The sequence below is a fragment of the Passer domesticus genome, chromosome 7 (genome assembly GCF_036417665.1).
Source record: "Passer domesticus isolate bPasDom1 chromosome 7, bPasDom1.hap1, whole genome shotgun sequence".
Classification (NCBI taxonomy): domain Eukaryota; kingdom Metazoa; phylum Chordata; class Aves; order Passeriformes; family Passeridae; genus Passer; species Passer domesticus.
Window position 1 is genome coordinate 61,423,541 of NC_087480.1, and position 26,628 is coordinate 61,450,168.

Genomic DNA, 26,628 nt, shown 5'->3' on the forward strand with positions numbered 1-26,628 from the left:
CCCCCCAGGTGAGGTACCTGACAGCAGTGTCCATCCCAGTTCCCATTGCACTCCCACCAGTGAGCTCCCTGACAGCAGTGTCCATCCCAGTTCCCACTGCACTCCCTCCAGGTGAGCTCCCTGACAGCAGTGTCCATCCCAGTTCCCACTGCACTCCCACCAGGTGAGCTCCCTGACAGCAGTGTCCATCCCAGTTCCCACTGCACTCCCACCAGGTGAGCTCCCTGACAGCAGTGTCCATCCCAGTTCCCACTGCACTCCCACCAGGTGAGCTCCCTGACAGCAGTGTCCATCCCAGTTCCCACTGCACTCCCCCCAGGTGAGCTCCCTGACAGCAGTGTCCATCCCCGTTCCCACTGCACTCCCCCCAGGTGAGCTCCCTGACAGCAGTGTCCATCCCAGTTCCCACTGCACTCCCTCCAGGTGAGCTCCCTGACAGCAGTGTCCATCCCAGTTCCCACTGCACTCCCACCAGGTGAGCTCCCTGACAGCAGTGTCCATCCCAGTTCCCACTGCACTCCCACCAGGGGAGCTCCCTGACAGCAGTGTCCATCCCAGTTCCCACTGCACTCCCCCCAGGTGAGCTCCCTGACAGCAGTGTCCATCCCAGTTCCCACTGCACTCCCACCAGGTGAGCTCCCTGACAGCAGTGTCCATCCCAGTTCCCACTGCACTCCCTCCAGGTGAGCTCCCTGACAGCAGTGTCCATCCCAGTTCCCACTGCACTCCCACCAGGTGAGCTCCCTGACAGCAGTGTCCATCCCAGTTCCCACTGCACTCCCCCCAGGTGAGCTCCCTGACAGCAGTGTCCATCCCAGTTCCCACTGCACTCCCACCAGGTGAGCTCCCTGACAGCAGCTCCATCCCAGTTCCCACTGCACTCCCCCCAGGTGAGCTCCCTGACAGCAGTGTCCATCCCAGTTCCCACTGCACTCCCCCCAGGTGAGCTCCCTGACAGCAGTGTCCATCCCAGTTCCCACTGCACTCCCTCCAGGTGAGCTCCCTGACAGCAGTGTCCATCCCAGTTCCCACTGCACTCCCACCAGGTGAGCTCCCTGACAGCAGCTCCATCCCAGTTCCCACTGCACTCCCACCAGGTGAGCTCCCTGACAGCAGCTCCATCCCAGTTCCCACTGCACTCCCACCAGGTGAGCTCCCTGACAGCAGTGTCCATCCCAGTTCCCACTGCACTCCCACCAGGTGAGCTCCCTGACAGCACTGTCCATCCCAGTTCCCACTGCACTCCCACCAGTGAGCTCCCTGACAGCAGTGTCCATCCCAGTTCCCACTGCACTCCCTCCAGGTGAGCTCCCTGACAGCAGTGTCCATCCCAGTTCCCACTGCACTCCCTCCAGGTGAGCTCCCTGACAGCAGTGTCCATCCCAGTTCCCACTGCACTCCCCCCAGGTGAGCTCCCTGACAGCAGTGTCCATCCCAGTTCCCACTGCACTCCCCCCAGGTGAGCTCCCTGACAGCAGTGTCCATCCCAGTTCCCACTGCACTCCCTCCAGGTGAGCTCCCTGACAGCAGTGTCCATCCCAGTTCCCACTGCACTCCCTCCAGGTGAGCTCCCTGACAGCAGTGTCCATCCCAGTTCCCACTGCACTCCCACCAGGTGAGCTCCCTGACAGCAGTGTCCATCCCAGTTCCCACTGCACTCCCACCAGGTGAGCTCCGTGACAGCAGCTCCATCCCAGTTCCCACTGCACTCCCACCAGGTGAGCTCCCTGACAGCAGTGTCCATCCCAGTTCCCACTGCACTCCCTCCAGGTGAGCTCCCTGACAGCAGCTCCATCCCAGTTCCCACTGCACTCCCACCAGTGAGCTCCCTGACAGCAGTGTCCATCCCAGTTCCCACTGCACTCCCTCCAGGTGAGCTCCCTGACAGCAGTGTCCATCCCAGTTCCCACTGCACTCCCACCAGGTGAGCTCCCTGACAGCAGTGTCCATCCCAGTTCCCACTGCACTCCCACCAGGTGAGCTCCCTGCAGCCTCCGAGGGTGCTGGGGCTCTGTGGAAGTGCAGCCTCAGAGAGCCTCTCCTGGGAGAGTGGATGAGCACACGTGGGAATTCCCTATCTCATACAAATATCTGCGACCAGCAGCAATCTCAGATTGAAAATTGCTGCTTAACAGCTCACCTGGGCTTTTTTGGGTGTTTTATTGTGCGCCTCTAGGCCTTTCAGTCGTCAAAGTGGATGCAACAAACATGGGACATGGAATAATTCTAAATAAAGGAGCAAATAAACCTTTTATTTTGCAAAAGTAGCATTAAAAACCCTCGTACATAAAATGAATTCATTTTAGATAAAGGAGAAAAATAATATTTTTTTTACAGAATGTAGCATTAAAAACCCTGCTACGTAAAATGAATTCATTTTCGATAAAGGAGAAAATTAATTCTTTTTACAGAGTGTAGCATTAAAAACTCTGCTGCATAAAATGAATTAATTTTAAGTAAAAGAGCAAACAAATTTTTTATTTTACAGAGTGTAGCATTAAAAACCCTGATGTGTAAAATGAAATAATCCTAAATAAAGGAGCAAATAAATTTTACATAGTATATTTTACAAACCCTTCATTCATAAAAAACCATTCACTACATAAAATGAAATCATTCTAAATAATGGAGAAAATTAAGCTTTTATTTTACAAAGTATAAGGTTAAAAACTCTAATACATAAAATGAAACAATCCTAAATAAAGGAGCAAATAAAGCCTTTATTTTACAAAGTATAACATTACAAACCCTGATACATAACATGAGTTAACTCTAAATAAAGGAGCAAATTGATTTTTTATTTTACAGAGCGTAGCTAAAACCACTGATACATAAAATGAAATAATTCTCAATAAATGAGCAAATTAACTTTTATTTTACAAAATAGAATGTTTAAAACCCTGATACATAAAATGAATTCATTCTAAATAAAGGAGCAAATTTTTTTTTTTTTTAAAGAGTGTAGCATTAAAAAACCTGGTACATAAAATGAAATAATCCTAAATAAGGGAGCAAATTACCTTTTGTTTTACAAAATATAATATTTAAGACCCTCATACATAAAATGAATTCATTCTAAATAAAGGAGCGAATTAATTCTAAGTAAAGGAGCAAATTATTTTTTTTATTTTAAGGAGTGTAGCATTAAAACCCTAATACATAAAATGAACTAATTTTAAATAAAGGAGCAAATGATTTTTTTTATTTTACAGAGTAACATTTAAAACCCTGATCCATAAAATAAACTCAAATAAAGAAGAAAATTAATTTTTTAATTTACAGAGTGTAACACTTAAAACCCTAATACATAAAATTAAATAATCCTAAATAAAGGAGCAAATTATCCTTTTATTTTACAAAGGATAACATTACAAACCTGATCCATAAAATGAGTTCATTCTAAATAAAGGAGAAAATGATGTTTTTATTTTACGGAGTGTAGCATTTAAAACCCTGATCCATAAAATAAACTCATTTTAAATAAAGGAGCAAATTAATTTTTTATTTTACAGAGTATAGCATTTCAAACCCTAATACATAAAATTAAATAATCCTAAATAAAGCAGCAAATTAACCTTTGATTTTACAAAATATAGCATTAAAAACCCTGATACATAAAATGAAATAATCCTAAATAAAGGAGCAAATTATTTTTTAATTTTACAAAGTATAGCATTTCAAACCCTAATACATAAAAATAAATAATCCTAAATAAAGCAGCAAATTAACCTTTGATTTTACAAAATATAGCATTAAAAACCCTGATACATAAAATGAAATAATCCTAAATAAAGGAGCAAATTATTTTTTAATTTTACAAAGTATAGCATTTCAAACCCTAATACATAAAAATAAATAATCCTAAATAAAGCAGCAAATTAACCTTTGATTTTACAAAATACAGCATTAAAAATACATAAAAGGAAAGAATCCTAAACAAAGAAGGCAATTTATTTTACACATCAGACGAATGAACTCTCAAGAGAGGCCGGAATAAACCTTGGATTTCCCGCAGCGTCCCACCCCTCCCGAGCCCCCCGGGCTCGCCACGGGCCTGCAGGGATCCAGAAATGACATTATTCTGCTCTCCCTCTGTTGGATTTGCTGCTGCAGGATCACATTGCATTTATAGAGTCCCTACAAAGCAGCTCCTCCCAGTTCCCAGTCTGGTCCTTCAAAGGGACAATTCCCATTTCTGTACCAAAAAGTGAAATTCCTGGGCTGGTTCCTGTGGAATCAGCAGCTGGAGAAAGGACCCAGATCTCTTCTGTCACTTCAGTTGCCTTTTTAAATTAACTATTTTCTATATTGCTTTTATTTTTGATTTTCCTGTAGAAGAATTATCTGTTTGGGACAGAAGAGGAATGCAGGAACTTTGAACAAGGGCTGAAAGTCTATGGCAAGGATTTCCACGTGATTCAGGCAAATAAGGTAAACTTTTGGGCAATTCTCACTTTTTACATTTTAGCACAAAGTAATTGTGAATAAATTCTGTCCTTCATAAAGAAATGGACAGAATTATTTCATTTTTGCTGTTGAATCACAGAATGCTGGAATGGTTTGGGTTGGAAGGGACTTTAAAGATCCCATGGGCAGGGACACTTCCCCTATCCCAGCTTGCTCCAACCTGGACCCTTCCAGGGATGGATCCAAGCAGCAATTTCTTCCTACTCAGTTTTTCCCAGTATTTACATCCAAATTGGCTTCTCAAAGCCCAGAATTTGTAAGTGGAAGTGAAGAAATCCTGCCAAAATCCTGTGGGAAGAGCCTGACTCTGCCCACCCTTGGAACCTACCTTGGATCCTTCCTTCCTTCCTTCCTTCCTTCCTTCCTTCCTTCCTTCCTTCCTTCATTCCTTCCTTCCTTCCTTCCTTCCTTCCTTCCTTCCTTCCTTCCTTCCTTCCTTCCTTCCTTCCTTCCTTCCTTCCTTCCTTCCTTCCTTCCTCCTTCCTTCCTTCCTTCCTTCCTTCCTTCCTTCCTTCCTTCCTTCCTTCCTTCCTTCCTTCCTTCCTTCCTTCCTTCCTTCCTTCCTTCCTTCCTTCCTTCCTTCCTTCCTTCCTTCCTTCCTTCCTTCCTTCCTTCCTTCCTTCCTTCCTTCCTTCCTTCCTTCCTTCCTTCCTTCCTTCCTTCCTTCCTTCCTTCCTTCCTTCCTTCCTTCCTTCCTTCCTTCCTTCCTTCCTTCCTTCCTTCCTTCCTTCCTTCCTTCCTTCCTTCCTTCCTTCCTTCCTTCCTTCCTTCCTTCCTTCCTTCCTTCCTTCCTTCCTTCCTTCCTTCCTTCCTTCCTTCCTTCCTTCCTTCCTTCCTTCCTTCCTTCCTTCCTTCCTTCCTTCCTTCCTTCCTTCCTTCCTTCCTTCCTTCCTTCCTTCCTTCCTTCCTTCCTTCCTTCCTTCCTTCCTTCCTTCCTTCCTTCCTTCCTTCCTTCCTTCCTTCCTTCTTCCTTCCTTCCTTCCTTCCTTCCTTCCTTCCTTCCTTCCTTCCTTCCTTCCTTCCTTCCTTCCTTCCTTCCTTCCTTCCTTCCTTCCTTCCTTCCTTCCTCCTTCCTTCCTTCCTTCCTTCCTTCCTTCCTTCCTTCCTTCCTTCCTTCCTCCCTCCCTCCCTCCCTCCCTCCCTCCCTCCCTCCCTCCCTCCCTCCCTCCCTCCCTCCCTCCCTCCCTCCAATATTTTTCCACACACCCTTCACTTCCCTCTCAATTTTGAATTTTTACCCCAAGAATTTCCCCTCTTCCAAGCAGCTTTGACATGGAATTGCACACTTTTTGCTAGAAATGCTGGATTTTTTTGGGCCCAAAATGCCTTGCTCTGACCAGGCTGGCTGTGCTGCAGGTGCGGACGCGCTCCGTGGGGGAGTGTGTGGCTTTCTACTACATGTGGAAAAAGTCGGAACGTTACGATTTCTTCGCTCAGCAGACCCGGTTCGGGAAGAAAAAATACAACCTGCACCCTGGGGTCACGTAAGATGTGCCTGATTTCATCATTTTGGGGTCCAGTCTTTGTTTTGTCCTGCTCTCAGCTGAAAACTCGGGGATTCAGAGCATAATTTGCAGCAGGAAAACGGCCAAAGTGGAAAAAAAAATGTCATAAGTGTGTCTAAATAACGTGTAAAATACATTTATTTGGGGTAAGGCCAACACTGCACTGAGGAGCAATTTGAGTTTTGTTAGGATTTGGTTGGTATACTTTTTAAATGTTAATAGGTTTTTTTAAAAAAATGCCGTGTTTTAATTAAATATATTTTCTACCAAAGCGTGAATCCCAAGTTCCAGGTGGAATTTGTGGTGCATTGTTTGTCCATCATTCTGGCCAGCACAACACCAAATCCCAGGGGATTTTGGGCTCTCCAAAGCTCCTTTTCCCATTCCCATCCTTGCTGGGGAAGGAGGGAATGTGGGAGCAGAGCTGCACTCCCAGCTCGTTCTGCTGCCCTTCATTCCAAAGCTCTGATCTGCCTGTCCCACTCTTTCCACTGCCTCCTGCCAAGCTTTTTTACTATTATTTTCATTCCTCATTTCTTCCTGGCTCCTCTCGTGATCCTTCTTTGGAATATTATTGTTTCTCCAAACATTTCAGGGCTCTGGGACACCCAAAGTTGCCATCAAGGACCTTGTGGATGTTACAGAGAGTTTCTCAGCTGGCAGGCTCCCCCTTTCCTTCCATCTCTGGGTGGTTTTCCCCTCTATTTTACATTCTCCCCTTTTTTCCATATTTTACATTTTCCCTCCTGCTTTCCATTTTTCCTCTATTTTCCATTTCCCCCTATTATCCATTCCCCTGTTTTTCATTTTCCCCCTCTTTTCCATTTCTCCCTGTTTTCCATTTCCCCCTATTTTCCATTTTCCCCACATGAGATGTTTTTGGGTCTCTTCCTGCTGTTGGGTGCAGCAGCAGTGTCATTAAGGACTGGACTTGTCTGTTCTTGAATGATTTTGCAGATAAATTCAGGGAATTCAGGGTGGAATTCCAGGATAATTACGTGTCAGGAGAAGTTTCTGGAGTTACTCCAGCCCTCCCACCATATCCAAGGGCTTCATCCACCAGCTCCCTTTGTTTCCATCTTCATTTCTGCCCTGAACTGGAGCTCTGGAATAAATGGCACAGATGGGAATGTCTTGAACTCTGGAGTTTCTCACTTGCTTTTAGCTTGACCCCTTTGGGGGCTTTGTGCACAAGTGGGATTTATTTTTACTGGAATGGTTTGGTACTGGTGGCTCAGCAGATTCCAAGGGTTTGGTGCCTGGAGGGATCACCTTGGGAGCACAGGGCAGACATAAAGGGTTTGGAATCATGGAAAGGTTTGGGCTGGGAGGGAGCTCCGAGCCCACCCAGGGGCAGGGATGGGGACACAGGACAGTGCCAGGCTGCTCCAAAGCCATCCAGCCTGGCTGGGCACTGCCAGGGATCCAGCTCCCATCCCAGAGCAATTCCTTCCCAGAGCCCCGTCCGTCCCTGCCCTCTGCCAGGGAACGCCATTTACATACCTGCAGTGTGTGCACCAGCATCTCCAGCCCGTCCCAGCTGGGGGTCTGTCTGTCTGTCCCACAGGGGTTCCATGGATCCTGTCCTACCTGGGTGTCTGTCTGTCCCACAGGGGTTCCATGGATCCTGTCCTACCTGGGTGTCTGTCTGTCCCACAGGGGTTCCATGGATCCTGTCCTACCTGGGTGTCTGTCTGTCCCGCAGGGGTTCCATGGATCCTGTCCTACCTGGGTGTCTGTCTGTCCCGCAGGGGTTCCATGGATCCTGTCCTACCTGGGTGTCTGTCTGTCCCGCAGGGGTTCCATGGATCCTGTCCCAGCTCTGTCTGTCTGTCCCGCAGGGATTGCATGGATCCTGTCCCAGCTCTGTCTGTCTGTCTGTCCCACAGGGGTTCCATGGATCCTGTCCCAGCTCTATCTGTCTGTCCCGCAGGGGTTCCATGGATCCTGTTACAGCTCTGTGTCTGTCTGTCTGTCTGTCCCGCAGGGATTCCATGGATCCTGTCCTACCTGGGTGTCTGTCTGTCCCGCAGGGGTTCCATGGATCCTGTCCCAGCTCTGTCTGTCTGTCTGTCCCACAGGGATTACATGGATTCCATGGATCCTGTCCCAGCTCTGTCTGTCTGTCTGTCCCACAGGGGTTCCATGGATCCTGTCCCAGCTCTGTCTGTCTGTCTGTCCCGCAGGGATTACATGGATCCTGTCCCAGCTCTGTCTGTCTGTCTGTCCCGCAGGGATTACATGGACCGCCTCCTGGACGAGAGCGAGAGCGCCGCCTCCAGCCGGGCCCCGTCGCCGCCGCCCACGGCGTCCAACAGCAGCACGAGCCAGTCGGAGCGGGAGGAGTGTCCCTCGGGCAGCGCCCCGAACGGTGAGAGCGCCGGGACAGCCTGCTGTGGCTCGGGACAGCCCTGCCCTGCCCCGCCGGGGTCACTGCCTCCCTCCAGCCCTGCCCTGCCCTGCCCTGCCCTGCCCTGCCCCGCCAGGGTCACTCCCTCCATCCCTGCCCTGCCCTGCCCCGCCAGGGTCACTCCCTCCATCCCTGCCCTGCCCCGCCAGGGTCACTCCCTCCATCCCAGCCCTGCCCCACCAGGGTCACTCCCTCCATCCCAGCCCTGCCCCACCAGGGTCACTCCCTCCCTCCCAGGCTGCTCCAAGCCAGCCTCGGGCACTGCAGGGATGGAGCAGCCACAGCCTCTCTGGGATTCCATCCCAGCCCCTCCCAGGCTGCTCCTGTTCCTCTCTCTCCCATCTGTCCCTGGCCTTGTACCAGTGTAATGCCATTCCCTGTGTCCTGTCCCTCCATGCCTTGTCCCAAGTCACTCTCCTGGAGCCCCTTTAGGCCCTGGAAATGGCTCTGAGCTCTCCCAAAGCCTCCTGTTCTCCAGGTGAGCACCCCCAGAGACAAACAGCCTATTTCAAGTTCAAACTGGTTTGTAAAAACTCCTCCATGTTTGCGTTTAGGCAGGGGCCTTGTCTGGGAGATAAATCCCCCCTGGAATTTCCAGTTAACTGAGATTTGGGAGTCCCTGGGTGCCCTGTGCCATGCTGGAATTCCAGTGCTGTGGGATCCTGAGCAGGGCACTGAGCTGGGCCCAGGGGAGCTCCTGCTGCTCCTCAGGAGCTGTTCCTGGGGGCTGGGGAGAGGAGCAGGAAGGAAAGCCAGGCTGAGGGAGGAGCTGGGACTCACTCAGAGCCTGGAAATCCCCTGGAATCTGCAGAGTGCCCAGCGAGGAGAGCTCACCTGCAGCCTTCAGAGATTCCAGGACATTCTCTGTTCCTCTTAAGCACTTCATGAACTCCCTGTGCCTTTTGTATGCATTACACAGTGAGGAGAAAGAGAAAAACTCTGGGTTTTTAATGAATTTTGAGTTCAAATTCTGCTTTCCTGACCCAGCCCAGGTTGGGAGAGCTCACCTGCAGCCCCTGGATCCATGGATTCCAGGAGATTCTCTGCTCCTCTTCAGCACTTCCATAGGTTCTGTCAGTGGTATGCACATCAGTCACAGTGAGAGGAGGAGAAAGCCACGGGATTTTTAATGGGTTTGAGCTTTCCTGGGGCAGCCCAGGCTGTTGTGCTGCTGCTGAGCCTTGCTGATGGGGTTTCTCTCCAACCCAGGTGTCTCTGCCAACGGCCCAGGGGAGGTGCCAGGGAAGGAGGAGGCAAAGCTGGAGGGGCTGCACGCCAATGGACCTTGCAGTGGGAAGAAAACCCCTCACACAGAGCTGGACACAAACGGCTACGAACCCGAAAACCTCTGCAGTGACCCCAAACTTGCTCACTCAGCCCCAAGGAACGAGCCTGAGCTGGAAGAAAAGAGCGAGAGGCCTCTGAAAAGAAGAAGAATTAACAGCAGTGGGAAGGAGAGCCCGGGTGCTTCAGAGTTCTTCCAGGAAACCAACTCCCACGGGAAGCTGGAGGAGCTGGAAACTTTGGATGACTGAGTGCTGGGAGCTGATTTTATTCCTTGGAGTAAATTCTGGGTGTCTAAAATTTTCAGGGTTGATGGGTTACCTTCCAAAGTCCAGTTCCATAAACAATCTGAGATTTTTTTTTTTGTTTCCTGAGACCTTCTAGTCGGCTCTAAAGATCCGATATTTTGTTTTCTTCAGTGCTGAAAAGCAGCAGGAGAATATTGAATTTCTCAGAGCTGGCAGCTGCAGTTCTGGGATAAAAGGCTCGTAAATATTTAAGGAACAAAGCAGTGAGTTGCTGCAAAAATATTCCCAGCCTAACACATTAAAGAATGTGTTAATACAGCATTTTAATGTACAAAACAACATTTAATCAGTGTACAAGTGAACAAAGCGTTTGGGGCTTTGCAGGAAGTTAAAATAAAACAGGAAAAGCCAAGACAGAGCAGGCACAGAGACTTCCACTCCTGCTGGAGAGAGGAAAATGTCATCCCATCATTAAGGAACCCTCATGAATCCTGAAAGTTATGAGCACAACTATTTTTATATATAGAAGTTTTAAAAGGTAAATAAATAAACCAGGTCAGGTTTGTCTATGTAAAATTGTTGACATCAATGATGTCTTTCCATATTCTTTATCTGGGCTAAAGAAATACATTCTGTATTTTTCCAGATTTCTTTGTAGCCTTTGAAAGATTTTTACAGTACTTATGTCTTGATTGAACTGTCCTTTCTTAAAACAAAAGCTTGTATAATTTTCTTACCTTGTACAGTTGGTAAACTTTTATGAGAGAGTTGATACCCTGAGTCTAATGTCAGCTTCCTTTTATTTTGCTGAAGTCTTTTCTAAAAAAAAAAACCCAACAAAAAAAACCCCAAACCAAACCAAACCAAACCAATGGAGTTAAAAATTAATCACCAACGTGTTAATTTCCTTCCCAGAAACTGGTAAATAATTAACATAAGAATGGTTAGGAGGCATTTGATTTTGGAAACGTGTTTTTTTTTTCTTGTTTTATGGCAAATAATGATGTTTCAATTTTTGTTAAGCATGCTGCTTGCATTGCACACATTTCCTTGCTTTCTTTCTCCCTTTGTTTGGAACTCAGAGAAATCTCCCAGCAGCCAAATTGTGGAGTTTACTGAACCTTCTTCAGGTTCAGCTGCTCCATGATGCTGTTTGTTTCCAGTCTGTGCCTGGCAGGCTGCAGGGGCTGCAGGGAGGCTGCACTGCCTGGAATGCAGCTGCAATTCCTCAGCAGCACAGCACGGCTGCCCTGGGAGCACCTGATGATCTCAAAGGTCTTTTCCAACCTGAAAATCCTGGCTGTCACTGTTGGTGCACAGGGACACGCTCACCTGGAGAAGGGAGAGCAGGAATGTCAGGTGGAGCTGGGGAGGACTGACTGCATGTGAAAACCAAAAATTCCTCCTGAGTAAATGGGAGCAGGGTGATGCTCACCCTGCCAGCAGCACCTCTCAAAAGCTGGGGGGGAGGATTTACATCCAGCAATCAGGAGCCTCTGAAATCCCTGTTCACTTTGGTTTAGTTTGGTTGTTTTCTTCAGCCCAGCTGCACCTCTGCTCTGTTAAAACCCGGGATAACTGTTCAGTTGTACCATTGCTGACCCCGTGTCTCCTCCTCCTCCTCACAGGTGTGCTGTTCATCCCTCACTGGTTATTTTCTCTGCAGGGTCATGCTCTTTATGGTTCCGGTTGAACTGACTGGTTTGAAATGGATGTTTCAGCCCAGACCCCAGTGCTGAGGGCTTGGGCCGAGTTGGTTTCTTCTCCACTGAACTTCCCTTGGACTTTGTGATCAGGAATGAGCCGAGCCTCGGGATGAGGAGGGGCTGTGGCTGCAGGAACCTGGGCAGTGATCAGCTCTGCCTGCCAGCCCTGCTCCTGAGAGCCTCTGGGTGAGGTTCATTAATTCAGGCCTGTGTTAGTTAATTAAGGAACGCAGTGATTAACGCCTGGGGCAGAGGTTGCTGTTAACTGTCCCCTCTGGTCATGAGCAGAACCTCAAAGACGGTTCCACACAAGCAGAATCCTGTTCTCAGTTTTATTTTGATGCTATTTTTTTCGGTTGCAAGTTGGAAATAGTTCCCAAAAATCCATAGGAAAGTTTCCAAATAAATTGTCTCAGGCTCGTGTGTGAAATCCAGCACTGTGTATATTTTCAGGAATGTTGCTTTGTTTTTTATCTTTCCTTATTTTTTTTTTTTTTGGTGATACTTAGAAGAGACCTGACATTCCATAATCCACTATGTAATGCTCAGCTAGATTTAAGAATATTTAATTCTAATTTACCTTTTGTTTATGCTGGTGTTTTATACAATACTTTGTTCATGTTTCAAACTGCAGCCACTGTAACTCGATAAGTCATTGCACTACTAAAGCTATTGAAAATCCTGGAAATCTGCTAACTGTGCTTTCATTTTCCAAGCCTTCTGTACAGTTGGGAATCCAGTCCAACAGGAAATCCTTGGGCTTCCCAAAGGGTTCACTGTGCTATAAATTCCCCTCCACACACACACAAACCCTACAGAACAGTTGGATACATTTTTTCCACACGGTATTTTGCACTGTCAGTAATTCCCTCCTCTGACTCCCCTTCCCCGTCTGCAGTTCTGGAAAAGCTTATTAAAATATTTTTAAACTTACTGTCTGCATCCAAAATTCCTGCCTTTCTTTGCTCCAGAGGGGTGGAATATCTCAGAGGATGGGAGAGCAGTGACTGTCCTGTGCACTGAAACCCATGGGAACAAAACCCATTTTTCTGCATCAACTTCCAGCTGTTCCCTTCATTCCCCATAACGGTTCCCAAATCCCTCCTCAGGGAATATTCAAAGCTGGAAACCCAGAATCCCCCCCTCACCCTGCTGGGACTGGGGGCTGTGAGGAGCCCCCTGAATCCCTGATTTATCCACTCCCATCCTCCCCAGGCAGGGAAGCAGCAGCTTTGGTTCATTGGTTTATTGGAAGCAAATACAAAAATACAGAGGCACATAAATCCTTTCTGCTCTCATTCCTCACATCCACAGCCTGCCATACATTCAGGTTTTCATCACTAAAATGCTCATTTTGTAAATAGATTCTCTATAGAAAACATTTTTTTTAGTCAATTAATAGCATAGAAAATACTGTTAGAGGAATTCTTGGCTTTCCCAGTGTTGAGGATCCAGCAGGATCCCAAAATAAGCTTTAAAAATCCTTCTCTGTTAGGACTGCAAATCTAACCAGTAGATTCAACAACAAAGAGAAAATCATAAAAACCCCTCTGGCAGAATCAGAGTCACCCTCCTGGCTGTGACCTCGGCACGGCGGAGTCGGAGCACACGGGGGAGAAAAAAGGGATTTGGGGTTTGGGAACTGGGATTTGGGAATGCTGCAGCAAGGGGCAGGAGCTGGGGGGAGGAACCCCAGCAGCACCTGGGCACTGGGAACCAGGACAGAACCAGTACTGGGGCCAGGACAGAACCAGAACTGGGGCCAGGACAGAACCAGAACTGGGGCCAGGACAGAACCAGTACTGGGGCCAGGACAGAACCAGTACTGGGAACCAGGACAGAACCAGTACTGGGAACCAGGACAGAACCAGAACTGGGAACCAGGACAGAACCAGTACTGGGAACCAGGACAGAACCAGTACTGGGGCCAGGACAGAACCAGTACTGGGGCCAGGACAGAACCAGTACTGGGAACCAGGACAGAACCAGTACTGGGAACCAGGACAGAACCAGAACTGGGAACCAGGACAGAACCAGGACAGAACCAGAACTGGGAACCAGGACAGAACCAGTACTGGGGCCAGGACAGAACCAGTACTGGGGCCAGGACAGAACCAGTACTGGGGCCAGGACAGAACCAGTACTGGGAACCAGGACAGAACCAGTACTGGGAACCAGGACAGAACCAGAACTGGGAACCAGGACAGAACCAGGACAGAACCAGAACTGGGAACCAGGACAGAACCAGTACTGGGGCCAGGACAGAACCAGTACTGGGGCCAGGACAGAACCAGAACTGGGAACCAGAACAGAACCAGTACTGGGACCAGTAAAGAACCAGAACTGGGACCAGTAAAGAACCAGAACTGGGACCAGTAAAGACCCAGAACTGGGACCAGCAGCCCCATCTGGGCTGGGACTGGGGAGCTTCTGCACTCCAGGAAGGGTTTGTAACCTTCCCTTCCCTGGACAAAGCTGAGGTTTCACTGGAATTTTGGGAGACAAAATAATCAGGGATATTTTTTTTTTACTGTGCTCAGAGGGGGAATGTGCTGAGGGACTACTCCAGGACACCCCAACTGCCCTGCAGTGACCACAAAATCCCACAAAAAAAGGGGGGATTGTGGCTCTGGAATTGCTGACTCACTCCACACCTTCCCCAGCACACCAGGCTGGAGCTGCACCCTCAGGGAAAATCTTCTCATCCAAAAACTTCCAGTAAACTCCAACAAATGCAGCTTTGCCCAACAGCAGTTCAGTTTAAGCAAATATCTCCTAAAAAAACCCCACTGCCAGTGTCTACAGAAGCTGTTGGGGTACAAAAATCTCTAAATACATTATTTTACTAAAAGTTTTTTAACCAAGCTTAAAAACAATTCTTTTAAACCCGAAAGACAACCCAAGGAGACCTGGAAAGAGGTGCTGAGTAAGACAACCTTTAAAAATCTCTGAACACTGCCCAGTGTTGTACAATTCCTTTCTTTTAGTGGGTCACAAACCCAGGGTGATTCATTCCGTGGAAAACAAGAATTATGGGGCCCCTGTAGTTGCCAAAAAAGAAGATTCAAGTCCTTGTGCCTCTTGCAGGGGTGGGGGCTGCAGCCCTTGCAGATTCCCTGCATGTGCTGTGCCAGGTGGGACAACCTTGGCTCTCCTGTGATCCCAGCAGCTCCTCCCTGGTGATCTCCCCGTAAGGCAGCAGCTTTCCCAAAGGCAAGGCTGGATCCAAGGGAGGCTGCAGAGCTCAGCAGGGCAGGAAAACCCTTCCTGCTGGGAATGTCGCCGAGCCTCGGCAAGACAGAGGTGGATGCAGGGCTCTGACAGACCCAGGAGGGCAAACCCAGCTGGGAAAGTGGCTTAAAGGACCAAACAGACAGAAAACCAACAGAAAACAGCTACAAGTGAAGTCCAGAGAGAGTGAACATTCCTCCAGGAGGTCTTGGCCCAGCCCAGGAGCAGCCCCAGGCATTCCCAGGGCATCCCCGTGCTCCAGAGGGAGCGGGCTGGGCACGGAGCCTGCCCAGCCTCCCACCCCGCTGGGATCTGCAGAGGCAGGGATCCCAGGGAGCAGACCCAGCCAGGGACAGCCCTGGCACACCCTGGCAGCAGAACTGCCAGCCCTGCCCTGCCCTGCCCCTCTCGCTGCCAACTCCCGGCTTGATTAGAAACCCGTTAATTCCTCCCGATCAGGCTTAATTAGGCTCATCCTCCCCCCACCCCGCGCAGGCTGGGTGGATCTCCCCCAGGATTTGTGAAGGCAGCAATCTCAGCTGTGCAAATCAAGGCTCCCCACGCTCTGCCCGCATCAGGCGAGCAGCAGAGGTCGGTGCCAAAGCCCAGCAGCCTCCCCCTGCTCACACCGAGCTCTTCCCTCTGGTGTCCATCCTGCTGCCAGCGTCCGGCTCCTTGCTCAGCTGCTCCTCGCTGAAGGTGATGTAGGAGTACACCAGGCTCCCAGCAATACTGCAAGAGATGCGGGGGGCACAGGGGGGATCAAACACACGGCCAGGAAAGGGCAGAGCCACCCATCTCCAGCAGAATTCCCAGCTTTCCTCCCAAACACGGCGGTTTTGTTTCGCTCCAGGTCTGTCCCACCCCCAAAGGGACCCTGCTGAAGGACAGGAGAGACTCCCACAGCCCACCCCAAAAAGGAGACCCTTCCAAAGCTGAATAATAAGAAATAATCCCCAAATTCTTGACATTGAAATAATCCCCCCAAAAATAATAATGGAAATTAAATAATCCCCAAAATTCTTCTTTTGCTGCCTTAATTCCATGACTCTGCTTGGCAGCTCAGGGAAAACTCCATTTTCCTGCTACAATACCCCTGTGGATTCTCCTGGCTTTAAAACAAACCAAGTCTGGGAACATCCCACAAAACCAAAGCACAAAACCCAAGCACAAGCACAAAAAGACCAAGTACAAAACCCCAAATCCATTACATCTGTCAAATTGTCCCAGTTTCACCCCAGTTTCCACTTACAAATCACAAATAAACCTCTGCTCTTACCTGATATTTAGACCAATGAAGTTCATCCATGTAAAAATATAATCTCCTCCAAAAAACATCCCAATATAGGTTATTAAAATATTCTGCAAAGGAACAAGATGGGAGGAACAAACAGCCTGAGACACAGCAATGTATGGGAAAGGGAATTTATGGAAAAAGGAATGCAGGGGGTGGAACACGAGGGGTTAATGCAATTCCCAAGGGATAACTGAGGGGCTTTTTTGGGAGCAGGGAATGCCACTCACCTTAATGCAGCCAACTATTGTAGTTGTAAGAGCAGAGTTGTACTGAGTGCAAAGAACTGTGGAATACATCAAAATAAACCTGTGGGAAAGAGCCAAGATCAGGGCCAGCACCTTGGGAACCACCTCATCCCACCACCCTGGCCTTGGGAGGGGTCCTTGGGAACCACCTCATCCCACCACCCTGGTCTTGGGAACCACCTCATCCCACCACCCTGGTCTTGGGAACCACCTCATCCCACCACCCTGGCCCTGGGAGGGGTCCTTGGGAACCACCTCATCCCACCACCCTGGTCTTGGGAACCACCTCATCCCACCACCCTGGCCTTGGGAGGAATCCTTGGGAACCACCTCATCCCACCACCCTGGCCTTGGGAACCACCTCATCCCACCACCCTGGCCCTGGGAGGGGTCCCATCCTTCAGGGAATGAGCTGATCCCAAGGTTCCTCCAGCCCAAAGCACTCCAGGATTCCAGGATCCATTCAAACCCTTTTTTTCCCACTTTTTCAGCTAAACCTGCACTGCAGGAGGGTGGGAGATAATCCCACCCACCAGAGCTCTCAGGAACGGTGTCCCTGGCAGGACTGGGGGTTTATGATGGATTTCAATAACACCAGGGCAGCACACTCCCAGTTTCTGGGATGGAGGAGCCTCCCCTGCTCGCAGCTGGTCCTTACCCCATCACACAGGAGAGCGTGAACTGCACGAGGAAGAAGGTGTCTGCCCAGCCCTGGTACTCCACTGCCTGCAGGAACAGCAGCTCAGAGCCTTGCCAAGCACACCCAGCTCCCAGCAAGGCAAGGAACAGCCCCCAGCACGGCCTGGCACCTCACAGCAGGAAAAACCAACCCCGCTCCAGCCCGGAATGACATCCCAAGGCTGGGCATCCCCACTGGCAGCACCTCCAGCCCCAGCACCCGGCTCTTTCCCTCTGGAAAAGGCAGGGAATCAGTGCCACAAGCCCTCACTCCCTGTCTTTTCCAGGAGAGGCCTCTCCCAGCTGGCTGCTCCCCAGAACTGGATCATTTTGGAATTCACTCCCTGCAAACCACAACTCTCATCCCAAGGGAGCTGTGACCTGGAGACGCTGCCCAGAGGGGCTGGAGGCAGCCTGGGTTTCAGGGAAGGGCTTTTCCCTGGGCTTCTGGGGTTTGGGGAGCGTTTGGAGCACCCCTGAGGAGAGCTCAGGGGCCTCACCCAGGAGCCAGGCTCTGCCAAGGTGCCCAGGGACAGCACCCCAGAGCCAGGGACACACAGGGAGGTGCCTCTGGATGTCTGCAGGACCTGGAGAGGGGCAAAGGCTGCCCAGGGAAGGTCTCCATCCTCGGAGACACCCAGAATCCAGGCGCAGCCCCAGCCCCAGGGCAAGAGCTGCTGCCCTCACCCCTCCCGGCTGGGCAGGGAACACCCTTCCCCGGGACACCGAATTCCCGAATCCCTGCAGCTCCTCCAGCCCCTTTTCCCCAGGAATGCTGCCCAGAGCAGGATGGGTTACCTGGGGAGCCTTGGAGGGGGCACAGGAGCCCCCAGATCCCCCCGGGTTTTCCCGGAGCTGCCAAGGCGGAGTTTCCTGGCAGCAGCCCCGGCACACAGCACATCTTTGTGCAGCCCAGAAAGGAGTTTATTCAGGGCAAAAGCAAAGTCAAAAAAGCCATTTCTCTCTCCGGGCTGAACAGAGGCTGCTCACAGCAACGTTCTCCTGCCCAGGCCCAGCTCCTGCTCCTAAATGAGCACTTTTATCCCAAATCCAGCCCCGGGAGCTGCTCTGGAGGGGGGGCTGAGCCACCTTCCCCCCTCTGCCATCCCTGCCGAGCCCAGCTCGTTATCCCCGGGCCTTAAGCTGCTAACGAGGACAAAGCCACCAGGCTGGGGGACACAGGGGCTGGCAGGGCCCCCAAGGCCACCCCCGGGGTGGGCAACACCTCCAGCCTGGGGAGGACAGGATTGATCTGAACTCCCTGCACACGGAGATTTCCAAAAAACAGGCAGGAAAAGGGAATTTGTTGCTCAGCTGCACATCAGTGAGTGCAGCAACACAAAACCAATTAATAATAATAATAATAATAATAATAATAATAATTATAATAATTATAATAATTATAATTACAACAACAATAATAATAATAGTACCATTAGCAATATTAGTAATACTAATAATTAATAATGTCATGTATACAGGACCACAGGTAAATAATTATAATCATAGTAATAATAAAGAATAATGTCATTAATACAGAACCATAGATGATGATGATTAATATTATTATTAATATTATTATCACATCATCATAACTATTATAATTACTATTGTTGTTTTATTTATTTATTAGTATTAGTAATATTATTATAATCTCCAAGATCACAGGCACCACAAGCAAAGTGAACCCACAGAGCAACTCCACAAAACTGCCCCAGCGAGAGGGGAAGGGCAGAAAAAGAAGCCTGAAGAAACTCATTGATGCTAAAATTACTCAGCTCCTCTAAATAATATTTGAGTTTCCTTCTTGCTCTCCACTTCCCCATTCCTCAGGCGTTACAAAAACGCCCGAATGGAGCAACTCTGTGGGTTTAAACTCAACGTAAAAGTTGTGGCTCCCTTCTGCCGAGGGGGTTTTGGGGCACCCCAGCCCCCAAGGCTGCCCAGGGGGCAGTCAGTGTGCCCAGCCCCAGGGCTGTGGGATGGGTGTGGGCTGTGGGATGGGTTTGGGCTGTGGGATGGGTTTGGGCTGTGGGATGGGTTTGGGGTGCGGGATGGGTTTGGGGTGTGGGATGGGTGTGGGGTGCGGGATGGGTTTGGGGTGCGGGATGGGTTTGGGCTGTGGGATGGGTTTGGGGTGTCTGTCCCACCTTGTGCGCGTCCCCCGTGACGAAGGCGATGGCCAGGGTGGGCAGGATCATGAACAGGGCGTTGTAGTAGAGCAGGCCGTACTTGCCCAGCTCCTGCAAACAGGACACGCGGGGCTGCAGAGGGGGAGCAGCCCTGCCCACGCTGCCCCGCAGCCCAACCCACCCGGGGTTCCTCCACACACAGGAGGTTCGGGCATCCCACGGAATTCCAGCCTGCTCTGGGGTGCGAGGAGCCCCAAGGCTCATCCAGTGCCCTGCGCAGGGACCCTCACTGCCCCAGGCTGCTCCAGGCACTGCAGGGATCCAGCTGCTCTGGGAATTCCATCCCAGCCCCTGCCCACCCTGCCCAATATCCCACCCATCCCATCCTCTGGAAGCCACTCCCTGTGTCCAGTGCATGCCTTGTCCCCAGCCCCTCTCCAGATTTGGGGAATGGGATGGCTGAGTGTCCCCCTCGGCCCTCACTGAAACCAATCCCAAAATCCCAACATCCCAGAGGAAGGCAGAGCCCATCCCACCTTGGAATCCAGCTTCTGCTTCACGTAGGCACCGTTTGCAGCTGTTAAGGCGTCGTTAATGAGGATAAAAATGTATCCCTCCAGGTCGAATGCCAGGTCAGCACTGCAAGGGCAAAACCTGGAGTTAAAGCTCTGGCTGTGCAGGGGAAGGGCCCTTCCACCTCCTGTGCAGCCAGCAAGCTGTCAGGAAAAGCTAATCCTGGGAGGAGGGGTGGGATTTGGGTCAGGAAAACATTCGTTCCTACCAGAGAACACGTCTGGCAGGGGGAAAAGTCAGTGTTTAATGCCTCTGTTCTTGGGATCCAGAACAGGGAAAAGTCAGTGTTTAATGCCTCTGTTCTTGGGATCCAGAACAGGGAAAAGTCAGTGTTTAATGCCTCTGTTCTTGGGATCCAGAACAGGGAAAAGTCAGTGTTTAATGCCTCTGTTCTTGGGATCCACCAGGGAAAAGTCAGTGTTTAATGCCTCTGTTCTTGGGATCCAGCACGGGGAAAAGTCAGTGTTTAATGCCTCTGTTCTTGGGATCCAGAACAGGGAAAAGTCAGTGTTTAATGCCTCTGTTCTTGGGATCCAGAACGGGGAAAAGTCAGTGTTTAATGCCTCTGTTCTTGGGATCCAGAACAGGGAAAAGTCAGTGTTTAATGCCTCTGTTCTTGGGATCCAGAACAGGGAAAAGTCAGTGTTTAATGCCTCTGTTCTTGGGATCCAGAACGGGGAAAAGTCAGTGTTTAATGCCTCTGTTCTTGGGATCCAGAACGGGGAAAAGTCAGTGTTTAATGCCTCTGTTCTTGGGATCCACCAGGGAAAAGTCAGTGTTTAATGCCTCTGTTCTTGGGATCCAGCACGGGGAAAAGTCAGTGTTTAATGCCTCTGTTCTTGGGATCCAGAACAGGGAAAAGTCAGTGTTTAATGCCTCTGTTCTTGGGATCCAGAACAGGGAAAAGTCAGTGTTTAATGCCTCTGTTCTTGGGATCCAGCACAGGGAAAAGTCAGTGTTTAATGCCTCTGTTCTTGGGATCCAGAACGGGGAAAAGTCAGTGTTTAATGCCTCTGTTCTTGGGATCCAGAACAGGGAAAAGTCAGTGTTTAATGCCTCTGTTCTTGGGATCCAGCACAGGGAAAAGTCAGTGTTTAATGCCTCTGTTCCTGGACACACCAGGAGCTGCACTGCCCCTGGCACGGACCCTCTGGGATCTGGGGATGGGGACAGCTCACCTGGCAGCCACAAATGCACCAAAGATCATGGCAAATACTGTCATCTGAATGCTCCAGGAAAACTTCTTCCTGGGAAACAGAGGCAGCAGCACACGGCATCAGCCACTGCTCCGACCCCGGGAGCACTCTGAGCAGGGAGGGGATTTTATTGCTGAGGAAAGGGGGAAAAACCCCAACCCAACCCCAGCCCGACTGCCAGTGAGTGAAGGCGTTTCAGACAATGATCTCTGAGATTTCTTTAGAGGATAGAGAGCTCAGCCTGCAGGAGCTGGGAGGGCTTTGGGCTCCCTGCAGGAGCTGGGGCTGGCACGGCACCCTGCACCTCCCAGCTGGAGCCAGAGCAGCACATCCCCCTCTCCCAGCCCCACATCCCCCTCTCCCAGCCCTATACCCCTCTCCCAGCCCCACATCCCTCTCCCAGCCCCACATTCCCCTCTCCCAGCCCCACATCCCTCTCCCAGCCCCACATCCCCCTCTCCCAGCCCCACATCCCTCTCTCCCAGCCCCACATCCCCCTCTCCCAGCCCCACATCCCCCTCTCCCAGCCCCACATCCCTCTCCCAGCCCCACATTCCCCTCTCCCAGCCCCACATCCCTCTCCCAGCCCCACATCCCCCTCTCCCAGCCCCACATCCCTCTCTCCCAGCCCCACATCCCCCTCTCCCAGCCCCACATCCCCCTCTCCCAGCCCCACATCCCTCTCCCAGCCCCACATCCCCCTCTCCCAGCCCCACATCCCTCTCTCCCAGCCCCACATCCCTCTCCCAGCCCCACATCCCCCTCTCCCAGCCCCACATCCTCTCCCAGCCCCACATCCCCCTCTCCCAGCCCCACATCCCTCTCCCAGCCCCACATCCCCCTCTCCCAGCCCCACATCCCTCTCTCCCAGCCCCACATCCCCCTCTCCCAGCCCCACATCCCTCTCCCAGCCCCACATCCTCTCCCAGCCCCACATCCCTCTCCCAGCCCCACATCCCCCTCTCCCAGCCCCACATCCCTCTCCCAGCCCCACATCCTCTCCCAGCCCCACATCCCCCTCCCAGCCCCACATCCTCTCCCAGCTCCCTCGGGAAGGGATCCCAGCTCCTGCCCCCGCCCCCTCTCCTCCCTCCCTCCCTCCCGGAGCCCTCCCGGGCTGGGAGCACTCACTTGAGCAGGAATCCCTCGGCAAACATCGTGAAGAGGATGGAAAACCTCCGGAGCACCGTGAACATGGGCAGGCTGCGGGGCAGGGCCGGCGTCAGCGGGATGTGGGATCACAGCAGGGATATGGGATGGGAGCAGGGATATGGGATGGGAGCAGGGATATGGGATCGCAGCAGGGATATGGGATGGGAGCAGGAATATGGGATCACAGCAGGGATATGGGATCGCAGCAGGGATGTGGGATGGGAGCAGGAATATGGGATCACAGCAGGGATATGGGATCGCAGCAGGGATGTGGGATGGGAGCAGGGATATGGGATCGCAGCAGGGATATGGGATGGGAGCAGGAATATGGGATGGGAGCAGGGATATGGGATCGCAGCAGGGATATGGGATGGGAGCAGGGATATGGGATGGGAGCAGGAATATGGGATCGCAGCAGGGATGTGGGATGGGAGCAGGGATATGGGATCACAGCAGGGATATGGGATGGGAGCAGGAATATGGGATGGGAGCAGGAATATGGGATCGCAGCAGGGATATGGGATGGGAGCAGGGATATGGGATGGGAGCAGGAATATGGGATCGCAGCAGGGATGTGGGATCGCAGCAGGGATGTGGGATCGCAGCAGGGATGTGGGATCGCAGCAGGGATATGGGACTGGAGCTGGGATATGGGATCAAAATAGGGATATGGGATCGCAGCAGGGATATGGGATCACAGCAGGGACATGGGATCAGCCTGCCCCTGCCCTCAGTGAGGAATTCCCTTATGGGAATGGCACTGCTCCCACACCCCCTTAGATCTGAGCCTGCTGGGATGGGGGACCCCAGGGACACCCCCGAGCTCACCCCATGGATGAGGCCCAGCCCCGTGTCCCTCCCTGCCCGCGGGGAGCATTTGGGAACAGCACGTGGCACATCCCGCGTGGGCAGGGAGGGAGGGAAGGAGGGAAGGAAGGAAGGGAGGGAGGGAGGGAGGGAGGGAAGCGCGGCCCCAGCGGCTCCGGCCCCACCACGCTGAGCCCGGCCCCGCAGGGCTCCCGGGAAGCCCCGAGGAACGGGAACCCTCCCAGCAGGAAAGCCTTCCCTACTTCAGCTTCTTGGTGCTGAACAGTCCCGTGATCTGGTTCCCGAAGTACAGCAGAGGCAGGGGAAACGTCTGCAAAGGACAGGGATGAGCTGCGGGAGCTCCCGGGCAGCCTCGGGGCATGAAAACTGAACGGGATTACTGTGGGATTATTGCCTCCCGCCAGGGAAACCTTCCCTCACACTCACACACTCACACACATGGAAACCTTCCCTCACACTCACACGTGTCCCGGAGCTGCAGGACCCCGGGAATGGGCACAGCCATCCCAAAGAGCCCTGGTGGGACAGGGACCCCGCGGCTGGGAAAGGAGCCCGGGGAGGGGAGCTGGGTCCTTGGAAGGGGATTCGGGTGCCCGGGAAGGGGATTTGGGGGCTGGGGAGGGGATTTGGGGGCTGGGAAGGGGATTTGGGTGCTTGGAAGGGGATTTGGGTGCCCAGAGAGGGGATTTGGGTGCCCAGAGAGGGGATTTGGGTGCCCGGGGAGGGGATTCGGGTGCCCAGAGAGGGGATTCGGGTGCCCGAGGACAGGATTCGGGTGCCGGGGAGGGCTCTCACCCGCCGGGGGATGTGTCTGTCCAGGTCAGGGAACTTGACCACCCGCAGCGCCTTCCCCGCCCAGAGCACGGCCACCGTGGCCACCATCTGCAAGAGAGCAGGGCTCAGCCCGGGCTCAGCCAGGGCTCACCCAGGGCTCTCCCAGGGCTCACCCAGGGCTCAGCCCGGGCTCAGCCCGGGCTCACCCAGGGCTCTCCCAGGGCTCACCCAGGGCTCGGCCAGGGCTCACCCCGGGCTCAGCCAGGGCTCACCCAGGGCTCTCCCAGGGCTCTCCCAGGGCTCACCCAGGGCTCTCCCAGGGCTCTCCCAGGGCTCACCCCGGGCTCACCCAGGGCTCAGCCAGGGCTCTCCCAGGGCTCACCCCGGGCTCACCCAGGGCTCACCCCGGGCTCACCTAGGGCTCACCCCGGGCTCAGCCAGGGCCCCCGGGCGCGGGGACACGGGGTGCCACTCACCTGGCCCAGCCCCACGCACAGCGAGGACGGGAACCTGCGGGAGGACAGCACTCGTCGGGGCGTGCCACGCCGGGGTCCCCGGAGCACCGGGACCCGCGGGACGCCCAGGCAGGGACAGCACGGCGGGGGCGGCACGGGGTGCCACGGGCCGGGAGGGACCGGGCAGGGGGTGACACCGGGGGCACCGAGCGCAGGGACGGGGGGATGGCGGGGTCCAGATCCCCATCCCACGGGGGACTCCCGATCCGAGGCTGGGGGGTCCTGATCCCGGGAGCTTCCTGATCCCAGGCTGGGGGTCCTGATCTCGGGGGGACTCACGATCCCAGGGTGGGGGGGGTCCCGAGCCGGGGGGATTCCAGATCCCAGGGTGGGGCGTGCTGATCTCGGGAGTTTCCCGATCCCAGAGGGTGGGGGGGTCCCGATCCCGGGGCGATTGCCGATCCCAGGCAGGGGGTATCCCGGTCCCAGGGGATACCCCGATCCCGGGGGGATTCCCAATCCCGTGGATACCCCGATCCCGGGGGGATTCCCGATCCCGCAGATACCCCGGTTCCAGGGGTGTCCCGATCCCCGGGTGGTCCCGATCCCGAGGGGGTCCCGATCCCGTGGACACCCCTCTCCCGGGGGTCCCGCCGGCGCGGCCGTACCCGTAGGTGGTGAGGACGCTCTTGTTGAGCACGACGATGAGGAAGGAGCTGAGGCCGTAGAAGGCGGCGGCCAGCAGGCGCAGGCAGAGCGGCGGGGCCGCCATGCCCCGCTCCGCATCGCCGCGCGCGGGGGCTCCGGCGGGGGCTCCCCCCTCGGCCGCCCCCTCGGGGCCCCCCCCGGCCGCGGCCGCGGGGCGTCTGCGCGGGGCCGACATGGCGGGCGGGACCGCACTGCGCACGCGCGGGGCGGGAGCGGGGAGGGACAGGGATGGGGACGGGGGAGGGACAGGGATTGGGAATGGGACAGGGATAGGGGACAGGGGACAGGGGAGGGACAGGGACACGGTACAGGGGAGGGACAGGGATAGGGGACAGGGGACAGGGGATGGGGATTGGGAATGGGACAGGGACAGGGATCGGACAGGGGAGGGACAGGGATTGAGGATGGGACAGGGACAGGGATCGGACAGGGGAGGGACAGGGATTGAGGATGGGACAGGGACAGGGATCGGACAGGGGAGGGACAGGGATAGGGGACAGGGGACAGGGGAGGGACAGGGATGGGGGACAGGGATGGGACATGGTATAGGGGTGGGGACAGGAATAGGGGATGGGGATATGGTACAGGGGACAGGGTACAGGGGAGGGACAGGGATGGGGACAGGGTGCGGGGGAGGGACAGGGATGGGGACAGGGGACAGGGGATGGGGATTGGGAATGGGACAGGGACAGGGATCGGACAGGGGAGGGACAGGGATTGGGAATGGGACAGGGACAGGGTGCAGGGGAGGGACAGGGATAGGGGATGGGGAATGGGGACAGGGATGGGACAGGGATAGGGGACAGGGGAGGGACAGGGTGCAGGGGAGGGACAGGGATGGGACCGGGATGGGGACAGGGGAGGGACAGGGTGCAGGGGAGGGGGACAAGGATAGGGGACAGCAGTGGGACAGGGTACGGGGGAGGGACAGGGATGGGACTGCGATGGGGACAGGGATAGGGACAGGGTGCAGGGGTGGGGACAGGAATAGGGAATGGGGACAAGGATAGGGGACAGCGGTGGGACTGGGTGCGGGGGAGGGACAGGGATGGGACATGGTATAGGGGTGGGGACAGGAATAGGGGATGGGGATATGGTACAGGGGACAGGGATGGGGACAGGGTGCAGGGGAGGGGACAGGGATTGGGGATGGGACAGGGATGGGGATATAGTACAGGGGACAGGGATAGGGGATGGGGACAAGGATGGGGACATGTTAAAGGGGTGGGGACATGGTGTAGTGGATGGGGACGGGGATGGGGACAGGGTTTAGGGATGGGGACAGGACACAGGGGACAGGGATGGGGACAGGGTTAGGGGTGGGGACACAGTACAGAGGATGGGGACATGGTATAGGGGACAGGGATGGGAACATGGCATGGGGGACATGGCACTGGGGTGGGACAGGGACGAGGACATGGCACAGAGGTGGGGACAGGGTACAAGGAGGGACAGGGATGGGGACATCACACAGGGGGATGGGATGGGCACAGTGATGGGTGCGGTGGTGGCACAGGGGCTGGCATGGGGACATTGATGGGGGTGGGACGGGGCTGGCGTGGGGGGCACGAGGAGGGGACGGGGGCGTGGGTGAGGTGACACACGGGGTGTCACTGCCCGGGGGCACTGCAGGGGCCAGGGGACACCAAAGGCGTGTCCCGTGTGCGGGCAGGGGCACAGGGCCCCCTCCCCTGGGCACGGCAGAGGGGTCAGACCGCGCTGGCACGGCCCTGCCCGGT

At 53.5% G+C, this 26,628-nt stretch overlaps 3 protein-coding genes across 3 annotated transcripts in view; 1 reads left to right on the forward strand and 2 right to left on the reverse strand.

Moving 5' to 3' along the window:
* Positions 1-12,553, forward strand: part of MIER1 (MIER1 transcriptional regulator) — a 40,424-nt gene extending 27,871 nt beyond the window's left edge. Inside the window, 5 exon segments of the mRNA XM_064429169.1 lie at positions 4,336-4,352; positions 4,354-4,431; positions 5,824-5,951; positions 8,207-8,343; positions 9,592-12,553. Of these exon segments, the coding sequence (XP_064285239.1) occupies positions 4,336-4,352; positions 4,354-4,431; positions 5,824-5,951; positions 8,207-8,343; positions 9,592-9,917 (686 nt within the window). The 3' untranslated portion in view covers positions 9,918-12,553.
* Positions 12,554-12,851: 298 nt separating this feature from the next.
* Positions 12,852-15,426, reverse strand: LOC135305521 (uncharacterized). The gene is made up of 4 exons (XM_064429282.1): positions 15,414-15,426; positions 14,004-14,262; positions 13,406-13,957; positions 12,852-13,336 (listed from the first exon to the last, which is right to left on the reverse strand). The coding sequence occupies exons 1-4, from the start codon at positions 15,424-15,426 to the stop codon at positions 13,186-13,188; spliced, it is 975 nt and encodes a 324-aa protein (XP_064285352.1). The 3' UTR covers positions 12,852-13,185.
* SLC35D1 (solute carrier family 35 member D1) lies at positions 13,951-25,070 on the reverse strand. The gene is made up of 12 exons (XM_064429170.1): positions 24,850-25,070; positions 24,203-24,236; positions 23,748-23,834; positions 23,195-23,262; positions 22,104-22,175; positions 20,955-21,023; positions 19,740-19,842; positions 19,222-19,314; positions 17,052-17,119; positions 16,376-16,454; positions 16,131-16,213; positions 13,951-15,583 (listed from the first exon to the last, which is right to left on the reverse strand). Exons 1-12 carry the CDS (start codon positions 25,062-25,064, stop codon positions 15,475-15,477), a joined length of 1,080 nt encoding a protein of 359 aa, XP_064285240.1. The 5' UTR covers positions 25,065-25,070; the 3' UTR covers positions 13,951-15,474.
* Positions 25,071-26,628: the final 1,558 nt, after the last annotated feature.

What these genes read in the sequence shown, in the direction of transcription:
- LOC135305521 (XM_064429282.1), bottom strand. An exon ending in GCTGCTGGTCCCAGTTCTGG is followed by an intron (nt 13,958 to 14,003) that starts GTCTTTACTGGT and finishes TCCCAGTTCTGG; the next exon opens with TTCTTTACTGGTCCCAGTAC. An exon ending in CAGTACTGGTTCTGTCCTGG is followed by an intron (nt 13,337 to 13,405) that starts CCCCAGTTCTGG and finishes GTTCTGTCCTGG; the next exon opens with TTCCCAGTGCCCAGGTGCTG.
- SLC35D1 (XM_064429170.1), bottom strand. Translation starts at nt 25,064, where the DNA reads ATGTCGGCCCCGCGCAGACGCCCCGCGGCCGCGGCCGGGGGGGGCCCC. An exon ending in AGCGTCCTCACCACCTACGG is followed by an intron (nt 24,237 to 24,849) that starts GTACGGCCGCGC and finishes GTCCTCCCGCAG; the next exon opens with GTTCCCGTCCTCGCTGTGCG. An exon ending in CAATAGTTGGCTGCATTAAG is followed by an intron (nt 16,214 to 16,375) that starts GTGAGTGGCATT and finishes GTTCCTTTGCAG; the next exon opens with AATATTTTAATAACCTATAT.